The sequence below is a fragment of the Piliocolobus tephrosceles genome, chromosome 5 (assembly GCF_002776525.5).
Source record: "Piliocolobus tephrosceles isolate RC106 chromosome 5, ASM277652v3, whole genome shotgun sequence".
Taxonomy (NCBI): Eukaryota; Metazoa; Chordata; class Mammalia; order Primates; family Cercopithecidae; genus Piliocolobus; species Piliocolobus tephrosceles.
This window is the reverse complement of record NC_045438.1, coordinates 112295909-112319660: the sequence shown is the minus strand read 5'-3', so window position 1 is coordinate 112319660 and position 23752 is coordinate 112295909. Positions and strand designations below refer to the sequence as shown.

The window sequence follows — 23752 nt, the reverse complement described above, 5'->3', positions numbered from 1 at the left end:
GGGGGGGGGGGGGGGGGGGGGGGGGGGGGGGGGGGGCGCGGAGCAAGATGGCCGAATAGGAACAGTTCCAGTCTCCAACTCCCAGCGCGAGCGACACAGAAGACCGGTGATTTCTGCATTTTCAACTGAGGTACTGGGGTCATCTCACTCGGGAGTGCCAGACAATCGGTGCTGGTCAGCTGCTGCAGCCGACCAGCGAGAGCTGAAGCAGGGCGAGGGATCGCCTCACCTGGGAAGCGCAAGGGGGAAGGGAATCCCTTTTCCTAGCCAGGGGAACTGAGCCACACAACACCTGGAAAATCGGGTAACTCCCACCCCAATACTGCGCTGTAAACAAACGGGCACACCAGGAGAATATACCCCACACCTGGCCGGGAGGGTCCCACGCCCACTGAGCCTCCCTCCTTGCTAACACAGCAGTCTGCTGCGATCTAACCGCAAGGCAGCAGCGAGGCTGGGGGAGGGGCGCCCACCATTGCTGAGGCTTAAGTAGGTAAATAAAGCCGCTGGGAAGCTCGATCTGGGTGGAGCTCACAGCAGCTCAAGGAAACCTGCCTGTCTCTGTAGACTCCGCCTCTGGGGACGGGGCACAGCTAAAAAATAACAGGGGAAGCATCAGAGGCCTGTGCAGACGCAAACGACTCTGTCTGACAGCTTTGAAGAGAGCAGTGGATCTCCCAACATGGAGGTTGAGATCTGAGAACGGACAGACTGCCTGCTCAAGTGGGTCCCTGACCCCTGAGTAGCCTAACTGGGAGACATCCCCCACTAGGGGCAGTCTGACACCCCACACCTCACAGGGTGGAGTACACCCCTGAGAGGAAGCTTCCAAAGTAAGAATCAGACAGGTACACTCGCTGTTCAGCAATATTCTATCTTCTGCAACCTCTGCTGCTGATACCCAGGCAAACAGGGTCTGGAGTGGACCTCAAGCAATCTCCAACAGACCTACAGCTGAAGGTCCTGACTATTAGAAGGAAAACTATCAAACAGGAAGAACACCTATACCAAAACCCCATCACTATGTCACCATCATCAAAGACCAGAGGCAGATAAAACCACGAAGATGGGGAAGAAGCAGGGCAGAAAAGCTGGAAATTCAAAAAATAAGAGCGCATCTCCCCCTGCAAAGGAGCGCAGCTCATCGCCAGCAACGGATCAAAGCTGGTCAGAGAATGACTTTGGCGAAATGAGAGAAGAAGGCTTCAGTCCATCAAACTTCTCAGAGCTAAAGGAGGAATTACGTACCCAGCGCAAAGAAACTAAAAATCTTGAAAAAAGAGTGGAAGAATTGACAGCTAGACTAATTAATGCAGAGAAGGTCATAAACAAAATGACAGAGATGAAAACCATGACACGAGAAATACGTGACAAATGCACAAGCTTCAGTAACCGACTCGATCAACTGGAAGAAAGAGCATCAGCGATTGAGGACCAAATGAATGAAATGAAGCGAGAAGAGAAACCAAAAGAAAAAAGAAGAAAAAGAAATGAACAAAGCCTGCAAGAAGTATGGGATTATGTAAAAAGACCAAATCTACGTCTGATTGGGGTGCCTGAAAGTGAGGGGGAGAATGGAAACAAGTTGGAAAACACTCTTCAGGATATCATCCAGGAGAACTTCCCCAACCTAGTAGGGCAGGCCAACATTCAAATTCAGGAAATACAGAGAACACCACAAAGATACTCCTCCAGAAGAGCAACTCCAAGACACATAATTGCCAGATTCACCAAAGTTGAAATGAAGGAAAAAATCTTAAGGGCAGCCAGAGAGAAAGGTCGGGTTACCCACAAAGGGAAGCCCATCAGACTGACAGCAGACCTCTCGGCAGAAACTCTACAAGCCAGAAGAGAGTGGGGGCCAATATTCAACGTTCTTAAAGAAGAGAATTTTAAACCCAGAATTTCATATCCAGCCAAACTAAGTTTCATAAGTGAAGGAGAAATAAAATCCTTTACAGATAAGCAAATGCTTAGAGATTTTGTCACCACCAGGCCTGCCTTACAAGAGACCCTTGATGAATTGATGGGTGCTGACGAGTTGATGGGTGCAGCACACCAACATGGCACAAGTATACATATGTAACAAACCTGCACGTTATGCACATGTACCCTAGAACTTAAAGTATAAAAAAAAACCTATTTTGGCCCTGTGTAAAAACAATCAAAACCTAGTGTTTGTCCTACAAGTTCAAAGAGAGTGTAAATTGAGGTCAACATGCCTACATAAAACGTCTTATGTCATGAATCCAAGTGAACTCATTCTGGGCCTTGACAATCAAGAAGTCATCACTTCTATTTTACTTTTTCATGTGTTTGTTTTTGAGTCAGAGCCTCACTGTGCCACCCAGACTGGAGTGCCATGGCACCACCATGGCTCACTGCAGCCTTTATTTCCCAGGCTCAAGCAATCCTCCCACCTCAGCCTCCCAAAGCACTGGGATTATGGGCATGAGGCACCATACCTGGCCTATTTTACCTTTTCACTTCACATAAGTAAGCTCAAAAACTGAAATAAAAATATTGAAAACTAAGCTCAGCCTAAAAAACATCACTACCAACAACCAAATAACCCTCATACTCTTTCTTACATCTGCTTCTCTTTTTCCCTCGTTACCTCTACTCTTACACACAACACTGATACTTTACCCCAAGTTTTCCCTTCTCCCTCTGGATAGGGCTGAGGCAACAGTCAATGACTGAAACACCAATAATTGGAACTAAAAGAAGAAGGTGCAGAGGATTGTGGTGAGAATCTGCAGGGAGGGAATCTGGACAGGCAAAGTTCAAACCGAAGAAGAAAGCTTGACCCCATTTCACATAGTTCCAACAGTGCTGTCACCAGACACATGCCTGCTCATGGTCAGTCAGGGATGTAAAACAACATTAAGTTTTGTTTCACTGTGCCAGTGTGACCAAGTGTCTCATGGAGCACGGTCAAGCAATGTGAGCCACAGTCCCAAAAAAAAGCTAAAAAACACAATAAATATGAGAGATCAAGCAGAATATTTTGCTCTGTAGTCTGGGAACCAAAGCAACCAGTACTGGAACTCTCAAAGCATAAAAGGATGAGTAAACCCAACTTTTCTGAATCTTCCTTATGTTTGTTGGCTCATTCTACAAAACACTCAACTGCTAGTTTCTCATGCCCCTAAGGAAGATACAAAGTTAGTGCAAAAGTATTTTCAATTCTTGGCAATTTATTCACATACATAATAATATGAATATATTAACTGTTCTAAGATTGATTTTTGTAGGAAGAAGGGGGTCTTATATCTCCATTTTCTCTCTTCCCACTGTCAACTTGAATCAAGGCAACCATTATCTCTACTCTAGATTGTTACCACTAGTCTTCAATGTCAATACCAACAACGTGTTTTGAAACACAGTTGTGAAACACCTCGAATAATATTGGGCTTCTACCTTCTTCTGGTACTAAGCCTCCATGTCTGGATTAGTAACAGCTGCCTAACTAGTCTCGCTGTACCAAATATTATTATATTCTCATTCCCAAAACGGTGTGTTCTTTACTCTGCAGGTATGGTAATCCAAATTCAAACAATTCTCCTCTTCTCCTATATGATCAAATCATATTAATATCAAGCTATATGAACCATATGTTCCCTCTCTCCTACAGTAGCTTGTTCAATCTACTTCTCCCCTTGGAACAGTCTCCCCATAATCAGCGTGGCCTGGCACTTATCAGATGCTCAATAACTATCTACTGAATAAATGCAGAGCAGGAACAAAGGAAGTATTAAAGACAGAAAAAGTATGAAAGATCAGAAACACACTTAGAAAACAGTTTCCTGTTTTCATGTTGTATGAATGAGTTTTAACCCTGCCATGTAAACTTTGTCATTTCAGAAAAGTAAAAGGTTTCCAATTAACCTCACTTTCCGATAATAGCAGAACACCCTTACCAATGCACAAAAGTGTCCAATGGGGAACACAGGCCTAGAGACCACTCAGTGAGAACCTAGGGTTGAGTAAGAAAGCTAAGCTTCACCTGAATCACTTATCTAAAAAAATTTCGTGAACTTGACATTGTATATAGCTTCAAAATGTCTTCTCAATAAAAGAAAACAAGCCAACATATCTCATCTTATAGCATACTGATTTCATTCACAGCTTATTACTAAATGACCCACTTACTGCTAAATGAATTGCAACAGCCTCACCCGTGTTAGTCAGCTGAATCTGTAAACGTGAAAGTCCTATGAGCAAAGTCAATGCCACCAGACAACTGGGCAACAGAAACACCCTATTTTTACAGATGCTGTCAAGGTTATGGCATGCACTGAGTACACAAGAACTGTCAACTCCAAAGTTGACTTGGATATTCCCCAAAAGCTTATTCACTTTTTTAAAAAGTATGTATTTTATTATTCCATACAAAGAAAATAATGCAATTTTTATTCTTAAACATTTTTAAATAACTACATAATTTACAGTGTTATCAAATTATCTAAATAATTTATGTCAATAGCAGAAAAAGCAACATCTCTGAAGTTAAGAAAACAGAGATAGTTAACTTAAAGGAAGTTATATAACGAAGATTAGGAAATCATGAGGATTCAAACTGAAGGAAAGCAGAGATATTTGGTGGATGCCCTCTTCTCATTACTGAACAAGCTGAGACTAAAAGAGGTGATGTCATGTGCCTAGGGTCTCACAGCATGCTAGTAGGAGACCTAGGATATGAACCCAGGTCTCCTAAATTCTGGCACAGAATTTATAAGAGAGGGGCATTTCTCCTTCATGTTTAGAAAAGAAATCTATCCTTATAAGTCAGACTAATTTTTCTTCTGTTTCAGTAGCCACAGTCATCCAGTTTCCTCCCAGTGCACCTACTGCCAGGAAAATGGCTGCACATACATAGGTCACGAAAGGGAATCCCCTGGCTTTGCCTCACTCCTAAAGGCAGACCCTTTTCACTGGAGCTTCTCAACTTCTATATTGCCAAAGGAGCTGATACCCAGAACACTACACATTTTCAGAGGAAGATACAGTCCTGGATCTCTCACATGAATTAGATGTCAGGGTCCATAAAAATTTTCCTCACTAGACCAGTTGTACCTCCTTAGTCAACAGCCCCCACCCAATACCCCCACCCCAGAGAGAAGACCAGATTTGCCTTTGGCATTATGTTCTCTTCCTCTCTGGTATCAGTTACTCTCAATAACGCCTTTGAAGTGTATCTGCACTAGTGAAGTGTAAATAACCAAAATGAGCTTCAAGAATTGGTTCCAGACCTAAGTAAACTAAAGAGCTTCTGCACAGCAAAAGAAACTGTCAACAGAGTAAACAGATGACCTAATTTTAAAATGGAAAAAAAAAATTTGCAGACTATGCATCTGAAAAAGAACTAATATCCAGAATCTATAAGGACCTTAAACAAATCAACAAGGAAAAAACAAATGACACTTCTATTCATGTCCATTGCCCACGTTTTAATGATGTTGACACTTCTCAGAAGAAGTCATACAAATGGTCAAAAAGCATATGAAAAAATGCTCAATATCACTGATCATTAAAGAGATGCAAATCAGAACCACAATGAGATACTATTTCACACCAGTCAGAATGGTCATTATTAAAAAGTCAAGGCCGAGTGGCTCATGCCTGTAATCCCAGCACTTAGGGAGGCCAAGGCAGGTGGATCACCTGAGGTCAGGGGTTCGAGAACAACCTGGCAAACATGGTGAAACCTCGTCTCTACTAAAAATACAAAAATTAGCCAGGCGTGGTGGATGCCTGTAATCCCAGCTACTCGGGAGGCTGAGGTAGAAGAATCCCTTGAAGAGCAGAGATCACGCCACTGAGCTCTAGCCTGGGCAACAGAGTGAGACTCCATCTCAAAAAAGTAAAAATTAAAATTAAAAAAAAATCAAAAAAATAACAAGATGTTGGTGTGGTTGCAGAGAAAAAGGGATGCTTATACACTGTTAGTGGAAATGCAAATTAGTTCAGCCCCTGTGGAATGCAGTTTGGATATTTCTCAAAGGACTAAAAGCAAAACTATCATTCAACCCAGCAGTCCCATTACTGGGTATATAACCAAAGGAAAAGAAATCATTCTTCTAAAAAGACATATGCACTCGTATGTTTATCACAGCACTAGTCACAATAGCAAAGACATGGGAATCAACTTAGGTGTCTGTCAACAATGGACTGGATAAAGAAAATGTGGTACATACAGCCATACATAGAGTACTACACAGCCATAAAAAAAAAAGCAAAATCATGTCCTTTGCAAAAACATGGATGCAGCTGGAAGTCATTATACTAAGTAAATTAACACAGGAACAGAATACCAAAAACCACATGCTCTCACTTATCAGTGACAGCTAAACACTGAGTATACACAGACACAGAGATGGGAATAATAAACACTGGGTATTCCAAAAGTGGGGATGGTAAGAGTGGGACAAGGGTTGAAAAACTACCTATCAAGTATTACATGACAGGATCATTGGAAGCTCTAACCTCAGGATTATGCAATATTTAACAAACCTGCACATGTACCCACTGAATCTTAAATTTTTAAAAATGGTTCCTTCCAAGGGTATTTCCATTCCAACAAATTGACAGGGTTTTCACTGTTGTTGTTGTTTTATTTTTCTTTTAGTTTCATGCTACCTTGTCTAAGAAGGCTGACAAAGTTTTAAGCTAACTATGGAATTGGAAGAATACAGTCAGCACACTGTATGACACATAATAGATACTTAGTAAATAGCTGCTAAAGAAATGAGAGGATGAATGGAGATGGGATCACAGAGGGAGGGGAAGGTGGCAGCCTATTCTGGTTATACAGAATGTTCTGTGTCTAAAGGAGAGAAAGACGTGTCCTGTTAAAAGTTTTGAAAACTTACAGAATTCTTTCTATTTACAGGATAGTCACAAAGCATTTCTTCTCTTCTCCAGAAACAGAAGACAAAAAGATATACATTACAAAGCACTTTACATTCTCCTAAGCCTTTTTCACGTATGTGACCTCGTTTAATCCTCAAAACAAGAAACCACCCCAATTTTAAGGATGGGAATAATAAGACCTGCGTTGATGTAAGCCTTCTGACTTAACATCTTGTAAGTTCTCTTCCCCTGCTCTGCCAAGCTAAGTGACTGCCCACAACACTGCTGAGGGAGCTTTACCTATCCATGGACCACCTCCTACAGAAGCAGAAACTGACTTGTGGGACACACAGTGGATGTAGAAATGACAGTCAAATGTTCTTCTGTGCCAAACACAAATCCCTATTGATTTAGAGACTCAGATACGAAAACACTAGCAAATGAAAATTCAATCCTCTTATATGTTTCTATTAAAATAAAAATAAGGATTATATTCTATTTCAGAGAGTGTAGGTATTAGTAAGAATGAAAGCAGCAAGCCAGAGAAGGTGAAGCTCAGGATTCTTCTCCTACCTCATGAATTTCATTATTGCAAGAGTAAAAACTTAACACTGGGAGGAAGATTGGTGCAAAGCTGTGGATGGCAGCGACTGGAATTCACTTCCTGTTCCCACTATTTTCTAGCCCTGTGACTTCTCTGGGCCTCAGTTTCTTCTTTTGTAAAATGAGTATAATAATAGAACCTTCTTGGTGTGAGAGACTAAGAGATACGCACACACGGCTGAGGACAGTGCCTGCCCCACAGTGAATGGAGGCGTGTAAGAGGATATTATATTTCTAAAGCTCTTATTCACATCACTTGACACTATAGTCAAGCTAAAGCAAATTCCATATTGAATTTGTCAACACAGACAAATATTTCCAAGCCAAGATGTTTGTTTCCAAGGACAATTTCTTTAAAAATGTTTAAACTATTTTGGCAGAAACAAATGTAATCAACACATTTTTAGCATCTGCTTCCAAGTTAAAAAAAAAAAGTGTGAAAATACTTCACAAAATATTTTTAACTGTAAAGATGGCACAAACATTTTAAAAATTTTAACTAGTACAAACTGCCTATATAAGGGAGGGGTGAAATGGAGAACAAAAGTAATTAATAAGTTGATAAAGTCCAAGTGCTAATGCTCTAAATTGATAACTACTTTGAACAAATTCTCATTTACTTATCTAAACAGGGGGGAAAATACCTTTTTTTGTAAAGCAAAGGATTCAAACTGTGTATGTCCTTCATTTAACTTAAAAGGCAGAGAAAGACATCATAATGTTGATAGGGACCCAAATTCTATGCAATTATTCTAAAACTATATTTTCACAAACTGGTTATGAAATCTAAATGACTAGAAATAGTCAAGAGAAATCAATATGAATGTTCATGTTTAAAGAAAGAGATAAAATGGTTCAGCAAGAAATGAGTTAGTCAATTATAGAATGAATGACCTTCATCTTCAAGATCTGTGGAGCAAAGCTAAACACATTCAGATTTTATCCTGGTCCTTGAATTCCAATCATAAATTTTATAATCTAAACTTCATAAAAGAGTTGGTGAAAGAAAAAAATAATGAATAAATATATGTCAGGTAGGTTGAACATAATTCCTCTCACATTCTGAGATGGTTCTTAATTTTTTTCAAAGTTTTTTAAATACAAAAGCCAATGTAATAAAAATATTCAACTCTTCATTATTCAGAGACTGACAATATATTGTGTACAACAGCCACACTCATTTCTTAACCTTCTCTCTTTGGTTTTTTAACTTTAGGCCACTGCACTACTCATTAGCAATTCACCAAAGGATGGAAAGGAACAGAAACGCAGTTCAATTTTCATTACTTAATAGAGCCACCACATGTTTTGCTGAGAGGTTAAACTTACACTGATCATCATCCCAGGTGACTAATTCTCAGGTGATTAACTTTAGAGCCATGGTCCCTGCTATTTGTTATGAACAAACAATGAGATATAATGCACAAGGAAAAGAGCTACGTTTTACTTATCTCAGGGTGCCTAGTTTGGGTTCAATACATAATAAAGGTTTGATAAAGAAATAAAGGAAGAGAGGGAAAGAGAGCAGGAATAACACTGGACAAACAAAAAGGCATACACTTATATACATGAATTCACAGAAATTTAAAACTGGAAGAGATGTATGTAGGAAAAGGAGGGTAAATTGCATCAGGTAAGAGTTCAGCCTGGCAGACAATTTTGGGTCAGATCAAAGCTGTACCACTCATTGTTAAGTGAGTTGAGTAAGCTACTTAACTTTCCTAAGACTCAGTTTCCTCATCTGTAAAGATGGAGTTCATAACAGAACACTTCTGAGACTTGCTCTGAAGATTAATGTAGTTGTGGAGTGCTTCGAATATAGCAGGACTCAACAAATAGCATTATTATTAGCAGTAGGATCATGATCTAGTCCAGTATGCTCCTTTTTATAGAAAATAAAACTGAGACTTAGAGAAATAAAGAAGACTGCCTAAGTCATGCAGCTCTCTGGCGGCAAAGCCTGACTAGAAGAACTTCGATCTTCCGCCTGCCAGGCCATAATCCACATTGCTTATCAGAAAACCTACATTAAGAAGAAAATGAGATGGCAAATGCTAAGCTAAGGTGATGCTGGTTCTCTATATCTGGTGTGTTTTTAAAAACACATGAGCAGGTGCCTAAAACATATATAATACTGTCTCACGACAGAAGATATTCTGATTAAATTAAATCTCAAGCAAGGTGTTTTTCAATAAGCAATCTAGAGGATTCTTCTGCAGGGACCCTGGGGCCAGGCTTTAAGAAGTACTGCTGTAGAATAAGAAGAGTAAAAAGGTCCCTATCCAACATCCTGACCCTTAGAATCACCTACAGAGCACCACCCTTATCTATTACATTAGAATAACTGCAGGTGACATCCAGGCATCTATCTTTTTTGAAATATCTTCAAATGACTCTTACACGTATATGGTTAGGTTAGAGAACCCACAGTCTATAGATGATGAAAACAATGATCTTTGCTAATTATCAACTTAACAAAACTGGGAAGAGGTGGGATTTGTGAAACTAAAGAAAAAAGAATGTTTTCTGGAAAGAGCTCAAGGACAAAGGTAGGAAACCTTGTCACAAGGTACAAGGTGAGTCTTGGACAAACAGAAGATCCTTGAAAAAGGTACAAACACTGAGTCATTACTCCTTGTCTCCCAAAACGATCTACCTTCTGTCACCTGTTTATAACACATCCTTCACAGATGACACTATTAACATCAATTCCTGCTCTAACTTTTTAGCAATCTCCCTTAAATTTCATTGACAAGCAAAACAAGTGGGATGTCGTGCCATAATTTAACTCAGGTAATCTTATTTACCATATTGCCTTAAGGATTTATTTAACCTCTTTGAGTTTCCATTTTTTCATTCTGTATATGAGGCATAGTCTATTTTGCCTATTTCATACAGTTGTTGGGATGATCAAATGATACAATGTGTCTGAAACCATTTTTCCAATTCCAAAGCAGTATACAAATCTAAGGTACTCCTTTTTTACCTACTTATCCTAATAAAGATATAACATGTTGATAACATTTATATGCAGCAGGAAGGGCTGGATGAGTGGCCTCCACAGAGTCCCTTGAGCCAGGAAGACCACTCTAGGTCAGCGTGTCATTGCAACGACTCAAAGGGGAGGTAGACTGAAAATGATGAATGTCACAGGACTAGGGGAGATCAAGTCAGGTTAAGATAAGTTCAAAAAATTGTGCACTATTCTATTTAGAAGTTAACTCGAAAGTTGAGTCCAACCCTACATGCAACTCAGAGCAAAAACTGATCACATAGGGAAGCTATGAAAAAGAACAAACAAAAGGAATGTTGGTTACTCGGCCATTTCCAGGATGAAATGCCAATGAAGCGGCTGGAAGCTCCCATTTGCTTCCAGCAATCTCACTAATTCTCCAGTGAAAAATGTAGAATCCCATGCAAGATAAAGAGTTATGTGGAAGTTTCCAACCAAAGATAAAGAGACAGAGTCAAACAACTCCAAGGTAACAGGAAGAATGTCCTCAGAGGAATAGCTAAACTGTTGATTTTGACTCTGTGTGTGCCACAGAATAAACAAATAGTCTTTATCTGAACTACAGGGACATGAGACATCGAACCCTTCAGAAAAAATAATGACTACCCATCCAGCTTTGACCAAGAAGATGTCAGGCTTTATATACACTGCATTACAGTTATTTCACAAATCTGATTGGTCAGTTTATGACTTATTTCCACATATATTTTCCATTGAAGGAAAGGCTAATATACCACTAAGGAAACAGATTATAAAAATTTCCATTAATGCAAAAATGTACAGCTTACTTGAAGCCAAATTATGCAAGAAAACAGTTGGAAAACATATGTGAAATTAAACCAACTGCTTATATTCATAAACATATAGTAGTCAAGTAGTTTTCTTTTGCACTGGCCTTTATGCCAGAGCTACATAGATAATGACACAGACTGAATGTTTTCTTTTTAAAATGTAACCACTGTAAAATGGTTGACATACTGATGACATAATATTGGCAAGGTGTAGCAGAGTATATAAACAGGGCACTTTCAGGAGAACTCAGCCACCAAGGTCAGTGATGATGGTGTACACTAACCCTCATAAAACCTCATTCTATCATTATGCAGATGATCTCTGCTCATTGATACAATGACCTTGCCAAGAATGATTACCATCACAAATACTCTTTATGTTCACATGTTTTATTAAAAGATAAAGTTAGGAATAGCTTAAAGAAAAAGCCATCAACTCCTCAGTAGTAACACGTAGAGGTTATTTGGATAATACATTTCTTAAGCAATTAAATAAATACCTATCTAATTATACTTTAAAGACAAGTAAAAACCCCAGAAAAGTAACTTCTCTAAAGCTAAATATCAGTGTTAGGAATAAAGATCTAAACTTCCTGGCAGTCTGTGTCATTTTCAAATTCCTAAGGCATGCTACCCTAACAATTTCTGATTTTAGACTGGGGCTGGGGAATAACATAAAGGAAGAGAAAAGATGTGCCCTGACCCTCAAAACATAAGCACAGAATTGACAGCAATTATGTGAATGTTTCTGCACATGAAAATCAACAAAGAACCAGAATCTGGCTCTCCAAACTTATGAATCAGCAAGTCAGTATTGACTGATAATTTTACAGTATCCTATTATTTGTTACAAAGCTATTGTCTTCTCATGACTATTTTCTAATTGAACTTTTACCTACAGTCCAACTAAGTTTCCACAGGCTATTCTACAGGCAAAGTCAAGAATCATGAACTAGAAAAATTCAAAACATATGCACTCTCTTACTGTAGTGCTTTTTAAAGTCTTCCACCAATAATGAAAATGTACAGGATTTTTAGATTAAAGTGGGATCAAAGAATGTGCACAGCATAAAAATAAAATCATAATAATCAAACCTGAGGCTACAAATAAAACGCAACGAAACTCTATGGCTTTCACATGCACTAATATGAAAATAACTTTATAAAAGACAAATTAGACGTGAGTCTGACAGACCACCTGAAATACTTATTCACTTGAACTCAGACTCCACATTTCACTTACCTCATTTCCATCTGTGTCCTTAGAAACAGAGGACACACTGGTATAAAGGGAACGGCATCTCTTTTTTTTAAACTGAAAATGCTGTGTTGCATGAGGGCAAAATCTCTCAGTGTTTTGCTTTTCTTGTATACTGCTATAACTTTTTGATGGGTCTTCAGCAAACCCACTTTTTTTGAGAGATCTTTCTATACTCGAGGGAACAGAGCTTAAGCTGGCTGCCTTTCGAAAAGAAAAAACATCAGTTTTTTCCTGGAATGTTATTTCGCTTGTGTTGACATCATCTAAATGTTTCTTCCTCTTTGCGCAATATGGAGTGCTGTCTTTTTCTGAAATCCGTTCATCCAGTTCACTAACTTTTACTTCTGTTTCACTGTCTTCAGCAGGAGAAGTGTTCACATGGTCAGACCAACTGCTTACAGCACTCTGCAGAAGTTTCTGTTTAACACTGTCAGCTACAACTTCTGTCTTCTTTTGCTGAATACCATCTCCCAGGGCAGAGTGTAGGGTAACAGATTCCTGCTGTACCAGTCCCCTGGATAAAGGAGCTGGCTGTTCTTTTGAAGGCTGACTGCTGCTCTTCTTCTTGTCTTCATTTTCATTGTTTGCCTCAACTGACTCTTTGTCACCTCCAGTTTTCTTGATTGGTTTTCTTCTGAAGTATTTTCTTCCAGGAGAGTATTTTTCAGGGTTCAAAGGAGTTTTGGCAGGATCTACATATTGTTCTTCCTTCTCAGCTCTTACGCATCTACAGACATTCCCCATTTGATTTGTAGGAGATCACAGCTCCACAATTTCACTCATTTCAAAATCCAGAGCTTACTTAGATCCTCTCCATTAAGTCTGAAAATTCCACTCTGATGTCTGTTCCACACAGACTTCATGACCATCCTCTTCAGTCTGAGGCCATTTTGCTTCTGAGAAAGGCACACACAAGAAATGCTGTGGCATCCTGCCCAGCCGGTCCCTGTGTCTCATTAGACACTGTGGCTTATTTCTGGCCACCAATCCTCTTAGACAAACATTACTGTTCACTGTCAAATTACAACACTGATGAGCTCGCAAGGCAAACCCTTAGCTTCACTGTATGAGAAGATTATGACTGTTTTTTAACTTTCAGTTTTCTGAAATGCAGATACACTAACGAAGTTTGCACTTAACCTTTGAGACTACTGGTGGTTCAATGAATGAGAGCAAACAGAAAGCAAATACCAGTCAGGAGAGATTTGGGAAAGTGCCCTTCAAATTTAGTTTCAAAGTGCCTTTCAAATTGAACTTCAGAGACTCTCTACCCTCTACCACATAATTTTTTTTCTTAAGAAATACCAACTGATTTTGGTACTTGCACACAAAGAAACAAACCAAAAGCTCAAAAATCTCTGTAAATTATATTAAGACTCTTATTCAAAACAAGTCATAAAAGATAAGATGATTCAATAGGTAGCAGGAGAGATAAGTGGTAAATGCTTAGAATTCTATAATAAAATTGTTTCTAAAAAATCAATCTTTTAAAATAGTTTATAATACTTTTCACATAATATAAATTTCCAAGCCATCACTTTATCTAATTATTAGGACTTTAATGTGAGCAAACAGATAAATTATGTAATTTAAAGCATGAAACATTTAGCAAAAGGAAATATATGTGCATTATATATATATATATATATATATGCAGTTAAACTTTATATGTAACTTTTATAATTATACCCTAGTTAAATATTATACAGTTTTTATGAGGGACTTGCTGGAAAAATAATGAGTCAGTATGAAACTTGATTTCCAAGGTGTGCATATTTCTAACACTTAGTCATAGATATGGTAAAAAAAAAAAAAAAAAAAAAATAGAATGGCATGAAATGGATTTACACGTAAGCAGAAATCATTTCACTCTTAAAAACATTAGTAATTGCCTTTCACTAGGTAGTCTTTAGACTGATCAAAAGATGGAACTCATTATATTTTACTAAGTAAGAATATTCAATTAGTCAAGTTAGCAATGATACCGCAAATGTCTGTCAATAACAGATCCTGCATTGTAAAATTTTCTTTATTCATTTAAAAACATTCTCCAGTAGCAAAAACTGAATATCCCAGAAGACAAGCTGGTAAAAATAAGGTCTCAGATTTTTTTTGTTTTTAACTTGATTTTCAATGTATTCAAAGGCAATGAGTGGTACCTTATTCAAGAGAATATAAACGTATAATGGCTGGTATTTGTACTAACATGATGGAAAGGCAACCAGTGATCTGCACTCCCCCAATCCTTCCCTCCATCTCCACTGATGAAGTTTAGATATTTGTCCTCTCCAAATCTCATGTTGAAAATGTGACTCCCATTGTTGGAGTTGGGCCTAGTAGGGGGTGTCTGGGTCATGGAGGCAGCTCCCTCATGAATGGCTTTGTGCTATCCCCACAGTAATGAGCTCTTACCGACTTAAGAGTTAGTTGTTTGAGGCCAGCAATAGTAGTTCATGCCTGTAATCCCAGCCCTTTGGGAGGCCGAGGCAAGTGAATCACTTGAGGTCAGGAGTTCAAAACCAGCCTGGCCAACATGGTAAAACCCTGCCTCTAATAAAAATACAAAAATTAGCCAGACATGTTGATGCATGCCTGTAATCCCAGCTACTTGGGAGGCTGAGGCAGGAGAATCATTTGAACCCAGGAAGTGGAGGTTGCAGTGAGCTAAGATTGTGCCACTGACTGAACTCCAGCCTGGGTGAGACAGTGAGACTCCGTCTCAAAAAAAAAAAAGAAAAAGAGTTAGTTGTTTGAAAAAGCCTGGTACCTCCTACCCCTCCTCCTCCTTCTCTCTCTCTCTTACCATGAGACAATCCTGCTTCACCCTTTTCTTCCACCATGGCTAAAAAATTTCCTGAGACCTTATCAGAAGCAGATGCCAGGACCATGTCTCTTGTACAGCCTGCAGAACTGTGATGATTCAAATAAAGCTTTTTTCTGTTCTTTATAATCTACTCAGCCTCAGGTATGCCTTTACAGCAACACAAAATGAACTAATACACCTGCCAATCTCAGCAGCTGTCCATTTCTAGGCCATATACACTGCTACGTCTCCCAGAAATAGCCCAACTTAGTCTGCCTGGTTACTGGCATTCATCTTTCAAAGCCTATCTCTAATATCTGTGAAAATGTCCCATATTCTCTAAAACCATCCTGATCCCACTACAATGCTCCTTTCCCATACATTTCTATTTTCATTTATATCATCAATAATATTCATTACCTTATGTTACAGCTAATTTCATGTATACTCTCCCAATAAACAGAACAATATACTTCATTATCTTAGTATCTCTGGATCTAGCATGTGGTGGCTAATGATATAGGATTACTGTAATGATAATGCTTACCTTCAGAAAGCCTGACTGAAAAATAGATTCCATTTATGATGCTACAACAAATATTGTTAAAATAAAACAAATTGGTCTTTTGAAATCGCTTCCATTATTTATGTAGAGAGAAAAAGGCTGAGAGTCAATCTGAGTGAGGATGATTACCACTCATAAATCTTTGTATCTTGGCATAACCAAAAAACAATTCTAATCTCAAGTTATTGTAGTACTAAAAAAAGTTATTTCATTTAAATAAGAGAGAACACTTCCATTTAACCAACACATAGATGTGTTCCATTCCAAATAGACCTTGGTCTAATTTTAAAATATTGGTGATAATTTGTTATATCATCTTATAATTAAAGCCCTAAAATACAATGGATTCTAGAACATTATGCCACAGGATATCAGAAGCAATTTTTTTTTTCGAGACAGAGTTTTGCTCTTGTTGCCCAGACTGGAGTGCAATGGCGTGATCTCAGCTCACTGCAACCTCTGCCTCCTGGGTTCAAGCGATTCTCCTGCCTCAGCCTCCGGAGTGGTTGGAATTACAGGCATGTGCCACGACGCCCAGCTAATTTTATATTTTTAGTAGAGACTGGGTTTCTCCATGTTGGTCAGGCTGGTCATGAACTCCCAACATCAGGTGATCCGCCTGCCTCGGCCTCCCAAAGTGCTGGGATTACAGGTGTGAGCAACCGCACCCGGCCTGCGAAACTTCTTTTGGTACTTCTGTGACTACTCTTTGTCTCTCCTCCAAAGGCAGCTGAACCCAAAAGGGATCTATTAGTATATAATTCCTTTTTGAAGACTTTTGCTTTAAATTTTCTCAAACTCAGCCTCTAAATACATGCTTCTACCCCCCAATCCTTCTGCACATTTTGGCTTGTTATTTTCTAGTCTCTGCTCCCAGGAGCTTGGGTCTCCAAGGTCTTCTTTCTAGATGAAACTATTGACCTATACTCCACCTTAATTTTCTTGTGGTCTCTAGTGGCATTTCATACTGCTCACCATTCTTTCTAGTTGAAATTCTCTTCCCTTGTTTTCATCAGTACATTTTCCTATTATTTCATTCATCTCTCCAAATGCTTCTTTTCTCTTTCCTCAGCAGAATCTTCTCCTGCTCCCATAACCATGGGCCTTCTCCAAATTTCTATCCTTAGCTCTCATCTCTTCTCCATTTGTGCTCTTCTTTTGGGTCCCCGGAAGATTCCTTCTTTATGATAAAAACAGTGATCACTTGTGTAGTGGTAACTTCCCCAAGTTTATATCTGTACCTCTGGCTTCTCAGCTCCACTCATGTCTCCAACTGCTCAGTAGACAGATGCACAGGATATCCCACCATCCCATCAAGCCCGCCCAGAAGGTCATTGCTTTTCCCCTTAGCATCACCCCCATGTCTCTCAGTAGTCTACTGTTTCTTAATCTCTCAGGCTAAAAAAAAGTTTTGTTATCTTTAATAAATCCCTTTCCTTCATCCTCTATGCCCTGTGTCCAAGTCCCTTTCTTTCTTTCTGCAAAGTGTGATCTCTTCTACTCAACTTTGCATCCCAACTGAGTCTTGACCTTTATCACTACCTCAGCTTCACAGCTTATCTCTCTTACTATGGACTCTGCTCATTTCTATATATTTTACATAGAACTAATGGATGTTGTTTCCTAAAACACACTTTTCTAAATTTAGCAGAATTTAATTGAGCGAAAAGGAATTTGGGAATCAGGCAGCCTCCAAACCAGAATGGATTCAGAGAGACTCCAGCACAGGTCCTGTCATTGAAAAAGATTTATGGACAGAAAAAGGAAAGCGATGAACAGAAACACATTTATTTTAAGCTCAGAGTAGTAACATGACTTACCCACTGGCATCACAACAATAAGTAAAAGAGTCAAGAACGAAACTTAATTCTGCCTCCCTCCAGTCTGAATGCTTTCCATTGCCCCAGTGATCCTTGGTCTAACATTCAAAATTCAGACACAGCCTACCAAACCAGTTGGTGGTGAAGTGATTGATTCTCTCCAGCAGGTCTCTGACTTTCCCAGCTGGGGTTCTTACAGTTTCAACCCTACTAAAAGCTCTAGGATCTGACCCACTTAGGGCTAATTAAATGATCCCCAACAAAGTCACTGAAGAACTCCATATGAAATCAGCTTTTTGGTCAGTTCTACTTAGACTTTACACAGTTCTGATAACAAGGTCTGGTTCTGTGCTTCATGCCAAATTATTGCGTTCATTTAGGTTCATATATTTGATCCCCTAAGGATAGAGTCCTCCAGTAATGGGATCCCTCAGTCCTTTGGGGTCCTGGCTTCCAGTTCTGGTTACTGGCTCTTCTTGACATTAACAGCCCAGCTAAGTGGACATCCACCTGTATAAGCTGCCCTGTAGTCTGGCTGGCTAACACCTTTTCCTTCAATTACCTGGATCTCCATGAATGTCCTTCTGCTGAAACTATTCAGTTGCCTGTTCAGGTCCTAGACCTACCTAGACTCTGCTTCCTGTAACTCTCCATACCTGTCAAATCCATCCTGTTCCAACGAGCCCCCAGGTGCATTATTCTTTACCATTTGTCTACATAACCTGTATTTCAGCCAATTTAAAAAAAAATTTTTTTTTGAGATACTGTCTTGCTCTCTGGCCCAGGCTGGAGTGCAGTGGCACAATCTCGGTTCACTGCAACCTCCACCTCCTGGGTTCAAGAGATTCTCCCACCTCAGCCTCCTGAGTAGCTGGGACTACAGGCACATGCCACCACACCTGGCTAATTGTTTGTAATTTTTAGTAGAGATGGGGTTTCACCATGTTAGCTAGGATGGTCTTGATCTCCTGACCTTGTGATCTGCCCACCTCGGCCTCCCAAAGTGCTGGGATTACAGGTATGAGCCACCGTGCCCGACCTTAAAAACCTTCTTACTCCTCACCAGATTTGTTTCAAAACCCCAAGTCCTTTTTGAAGCTGGCAAGGGATCTCTTCCTCCTTCAAGATCCAACTGTACAGTAATCAGTTGGTAAGATGTACTGAGTGCCTACTGTGGGTCAGGCTCTGTGCTGTACACACAACATTTCTGGGGTTTTTAATTTTAGATTCAGGGGGTACAAGTGCAGATTTATTACATAGGTATATTACATGATGTTGAGGTTTGGGGTACAGATGATCCCATCACCCAGACAGGGAGCACAGTGCAGAAGAGGTAGTTTTACAGCCTATGCTCTTTTTCCCCTCCTTCCCACCTCTAGTAGCAGAACAGTTCTTGAGCAGACCAGCAGTTAGTAAACTAAAGCAAGTTCTAAAGTTAGGAATCTCTTTAAATCAAATGAAGAGTCTTTTTAATGTATCATTTCCCCAAAACTAAATCAAAGTCGGTCCTCAATTGGCTCAGGTTTATTAGATAATAATTCAGTCAATAAATATGCACTTTCCTCAAATCTAAAGAGAGAAAGCACAGCTCTGCAAAAAACATGAAGACTTTTCTTCTACTTCACATCTCTTTATAATTATACTGCCATCTAGTGTCTATCAAAGGAGGAAATAGTTGACATAGCTAAGAAACTGCATTAATAAAAAACATTCTAAATAAGGACTAATCATAAAACATTTAAGTATCTAAAACAGGTAATACTTTCCAATGAGCAAAAAATATATGTCTCCAGTCAACAAAAAGAAATATGTCTTTCAATTCTGAGATTACAAACATTGTCTTTAAAACTATATTTAAGTTTATCAAGAACAGGAAACTAGTTGCCAGATTCACAAGCAGCATGTTGCTTAAAAGAACAATTCAAATATATTATTAAAGAAAGAAGTTTGAAATTTATTTTTCTTCCATAGAACATGAATGTATCATTCACCCTTCATATGAACCACCTGAAAACTAGCAATTAGAAGCTGAAATTAAGAAAATTTGGGCTTACCTGAAAGTGCAAAATTATTGTCCAGATTAATCCCAAAGTCAATTTGGGATTTCCATCTGTTATGTCATCATTTCTAATATTCACTAATTTCACCTGTTTTGTATGTGAAGAAGAGATAAAACCAACTGTTTATCAAACCTGAACCAGTTATCTTTACCTACATAAAAGCACTTCTAAATTATACGAAGAAAAAAATTGAATAATTTAAATACCAGTAGTCAACTAAATACTGTTTCACCCTTATTCTCAATCATTTTATATTACAAATTATATGATAACAACAAAGAAAGAGCAAGTATTATTGCGTTCTTGTCTTCCACCGCAGACATCGCCAACCCAACCCCCAAACCTATACAATAGGGACTGGGCTGCACAGCAGGAGGTAAGTGGGCCAGGAAGCATTACCACCTGAGCTCTGCCTCCTGTCAGATCAGCCACAGCATTCGATTCCTATAGAGGTGCAAACCCTATTTGTGAACTGCGCATTTGAGGGATCTAGGTTGCGCACTCCTTATAAAAACCTAATGCCTGATGATTTGAGGTGAAACAGTTTCATGCTGAAATAACCTCCACTACCCCTACCACCCACTTCATGGAAAAATAGTCTTCCATGAAACCAGTCCCTGTTGCCAAAAAGGTTGGGGACTGCTGTTCTACAGCAAGTACTAAAAGCATTCACTTGTCAATACAAAAGTACAACTCCTCAAGTGAGAAGTCCTAAATACTTCAGATCTTAAAATTAGAAATAATTTTGTCTTTTAAAAATAAATTTTATTTTACTCTCACCATTAAGTATGAAACTATTCTAACAATTCTAACAACTTTCTCAAATTTCCATTACAAGGTTTTAAAATAACTAGCATTATTTTGCTATCAATATGCCATAAATATATAAGTCACTGAGCATTTCGAAGGCTGTTCAAATATTTTAAGATAACATAATACTCAGACTTAAAGCTTATCACCTGTCAAACTGTGCATTCAGGTAAATAAATCCAATGATGATCCATTTACTTCCTGGACAAAATCATTTAATATCATGAATTTAAATACTGAGAATTATATACTATGATATTTAACATTTTACTTATTGGACAAAATACTGCCAGAAAACATTTCAGAAGTACCCTTCTGGAATCTTCCATGAGAATGATGAACAATGAGCAAACATCAATAACATTTAAAATATTTAAGCACTGAGGATTTAGTAGTATTTAATAGAGAAAAGCATTTTAATGTTCGTAACATTGACGAATAATAAGAAATAATAAAAGCTAGTGTTTACCTCTCCCTCTCTCCCTTGCCTTTTTTTTTTTTTTTTTTTTTTTTTTGAGAAAGGGCTCATTCTGTTACCCAGGCTGGAGTGCAATATTGCAATCATGGCTCACCACATCCTCAGTTTCCTGGGTTCAAGTGATCCTCACGCCTCAGTCTCCCAAAGTGCTGAGATTACAGGCATGAGCCACCACACCCAATCTCTTCCCTTTTTCAAACTATTAAAAAAACAAAATTGTTGCTGTCCCCTCTGACTCTCACTGTCTTCAATAATTTTCAACTCTCCTACATTTTTTTCTACTAATTGAAAAAATTACTAATATTTTGGCTTATGACACTATAATATGTAATGCCATCAAATCAAGATCATATCCAATATATTATTAATTCTTTTCCATGATTTCTCCTGACACATCAAGCAAGTTGGGGGCTATTGTCAGAAATGCTGTTATATCTTTACTCATAAATTATCCAACATTATCTACTTATAAAAAACAAAATATTGCCTTATCACTACTAAGTATGAAAAATGCTTACACTTAATTAAAAGTATTATATAAAGTATTTTTATAAAAATTGACTATTTTCATATATCAAGTATAAAAAATAAAGTATTGCATCCCCACAATTAAGAACTGTTCATAGGCATTCTTAACATTCTATTGCTACTAAAATGTCAGTAACTTCCTAGGCAAATGCAATCCAATTCAAACAGAAAGAAAATCAGTTGTTCTTATATAGATGGAAATGTAGTTACTTATAATTCCTCTGGGCTTATCTCCACTACTAACTTCTTTTCTTGGGAGCAAATGTTTAAAAACATTTTTAAATATTTGCTTCACCAAAGCACAAGATTACTGGTTATAATTCACAGGCAAATTTAACCTTGTCATTCCTTGACATGTTTCTACATAGATGTATTAGTAACATATGTTTATATGATTATAGTATTTTCAAAACATCATACCTGGCGTCTTTTCAAATAATCAAGTGCAATTTGTACATTCTGTAGTCTGTGAAAACGCATCCGACCTTTTTCTCTGGGCTAAGAACAGAAAAATACAGGTATAAAAAAGAGTTTCTGTTATCACAGACCATGCTAATTTAAATATACTTTCTGTTCATCTTAATATATCAAAACAGTATTTACAGTTTAGGTAAGGCCGTAAGATTTTCTAAGAAGTTTTTAATTTCTTTATATTATCTGAGATTGAATGTAAACTATTACAGATTTTTTCCAAGTATGTTTTATTTAAACATATACTTTATGACAATTTTTTAATTTAAACAAAAGGAAAGAGAAAATGTCACAGAACATACAGATTTTTAATATTTGGTAATAAAACAATGCTAGCCTACAATTATTTAGCCATGGAGGCACAAAAATAATTAAATATCATTCATCATTTTACCTTCTTATTGAACACTATTAGCAAGAGTGTTTTATAACTGTATACACACACACACACATACACATATGGCATATTAATGAAAATGAGATAAAGTAGCATGCAGTTAGTATAAAAATCACCAAAAAGGAGAAAGACAGAGAAGGTTTACTTAGCCATGATAGAGAAAGAGAGAAAACCAATTAAAACCATATATTTCCTCTTTATTTTATTTTAGCTTTTTCACAAAAGTGGACGCTATGATAATCAGAGAGGACTCTATACTCGTTTTATACTACTTGGGGATGGACACAATTATTTTCTCAGTCTCAGCAAAAGTGACAGACGAGAATTATTTTCCTTAATGCCGTTTCCCTTAAGAAACGTTACAAGTTAGCATGAAGGAAAACATAAGGAAATAGGGCTGAGAAATTCTTAGAAAAAAATACAAAGAATGGAGCTGAAATTTATCACATAAAATCTTCCAAAGCGAAAAAAGAAAAAAGACAATTGACAGTTTGGCTTCTTCAGTATGTATAGGTTGCTGAAGCCAAAGATGCCATAATAAAACAGACAGCACTCCACAGAAGGAAAAGTAAGTTCTGCATAACAAGTAGAAATTATGTTGGTAAATTTACCCACTGGATCCAACAAAAGCACAATTTCCAGTAAAATCAAGGGGCACCAGGTATGTAGAAGACAAAAGAAGAAGCACGTCTGTCTTGCAAAGGTAGGCTGCAGTCAACTAAGAGTCATGGAGATTAAACAGCTCTGTGAGTTCTATCGGGATACCGGATTTTTAAATCTCCCTCTTAAATACATGAGATACATTAGAGAGGTAAAACATGTCCATCAAATACCTATTGCCAACAGGTGTGGTTTAAAGCAGAAACTTAAATACTAAAAAAAATTTCCCTAAGTTCTTCCATAAAAAGCAATAAATAGTTGCCATGTTTGAAATATCACTTCCAGAAATTGAATGAATTTGCATAAAAATTTGCAGACTTGTAAAATTTCCATGTTTATATACAATGTATATAAAATTGTTTAACTAAAATGCCATCATGTACTTTAAGTCTGTTTAATTACCATGCAGTGCACAGTAATGTATACATAATTCAATCAATTTTAGCTCTCTGAAGGTAATTTAAAGAGAAAATATTTCCTTTGTCCAATTTTTTGGTACAAACACATCTACCTCAATGTGGGTTTTGGTCCTTTCTATGCTTTTCTAAAAAGGAGCCTGAACCCAGTAGTTACTTCTCTATCAGGTTAGCGCTCACCGCATGGGAACGGCTAGGTTAGTCAAGTTATGGGGGCGACA

At 38.1% G+C, this 23752-nt stretch overlaps 1 protein-coding gene across 7 annotated transcripts in view; it reads right to left on the bottom strand.

Annotated features, from left to right (window-relative positions):
* DST (dystonin) overlaps positions 1–23752 on the bottom strand; it is a 501678-nt gene that overhangs the window by 224987 nt on the left and 252939 nt on the right. For all 7 annotated transcript variants that reach the window (XM_031935627.1, XM_031935626.1, XM_031935628.1 and 4 more), the window contains 2 exons: positions 22008–22085; positions 19766–19858 (listed from right to left, as the gene is read on the bottom strand). In XM_031935627.1, the coding sequence (XP_031791487.1) occupies positions 19766–19858; positions 22008–22085 (171 nt within the window). The remainder of the gene's footprint in view (positions 1–19765; positions 19859–22007; positions 22086–23752) is intronic.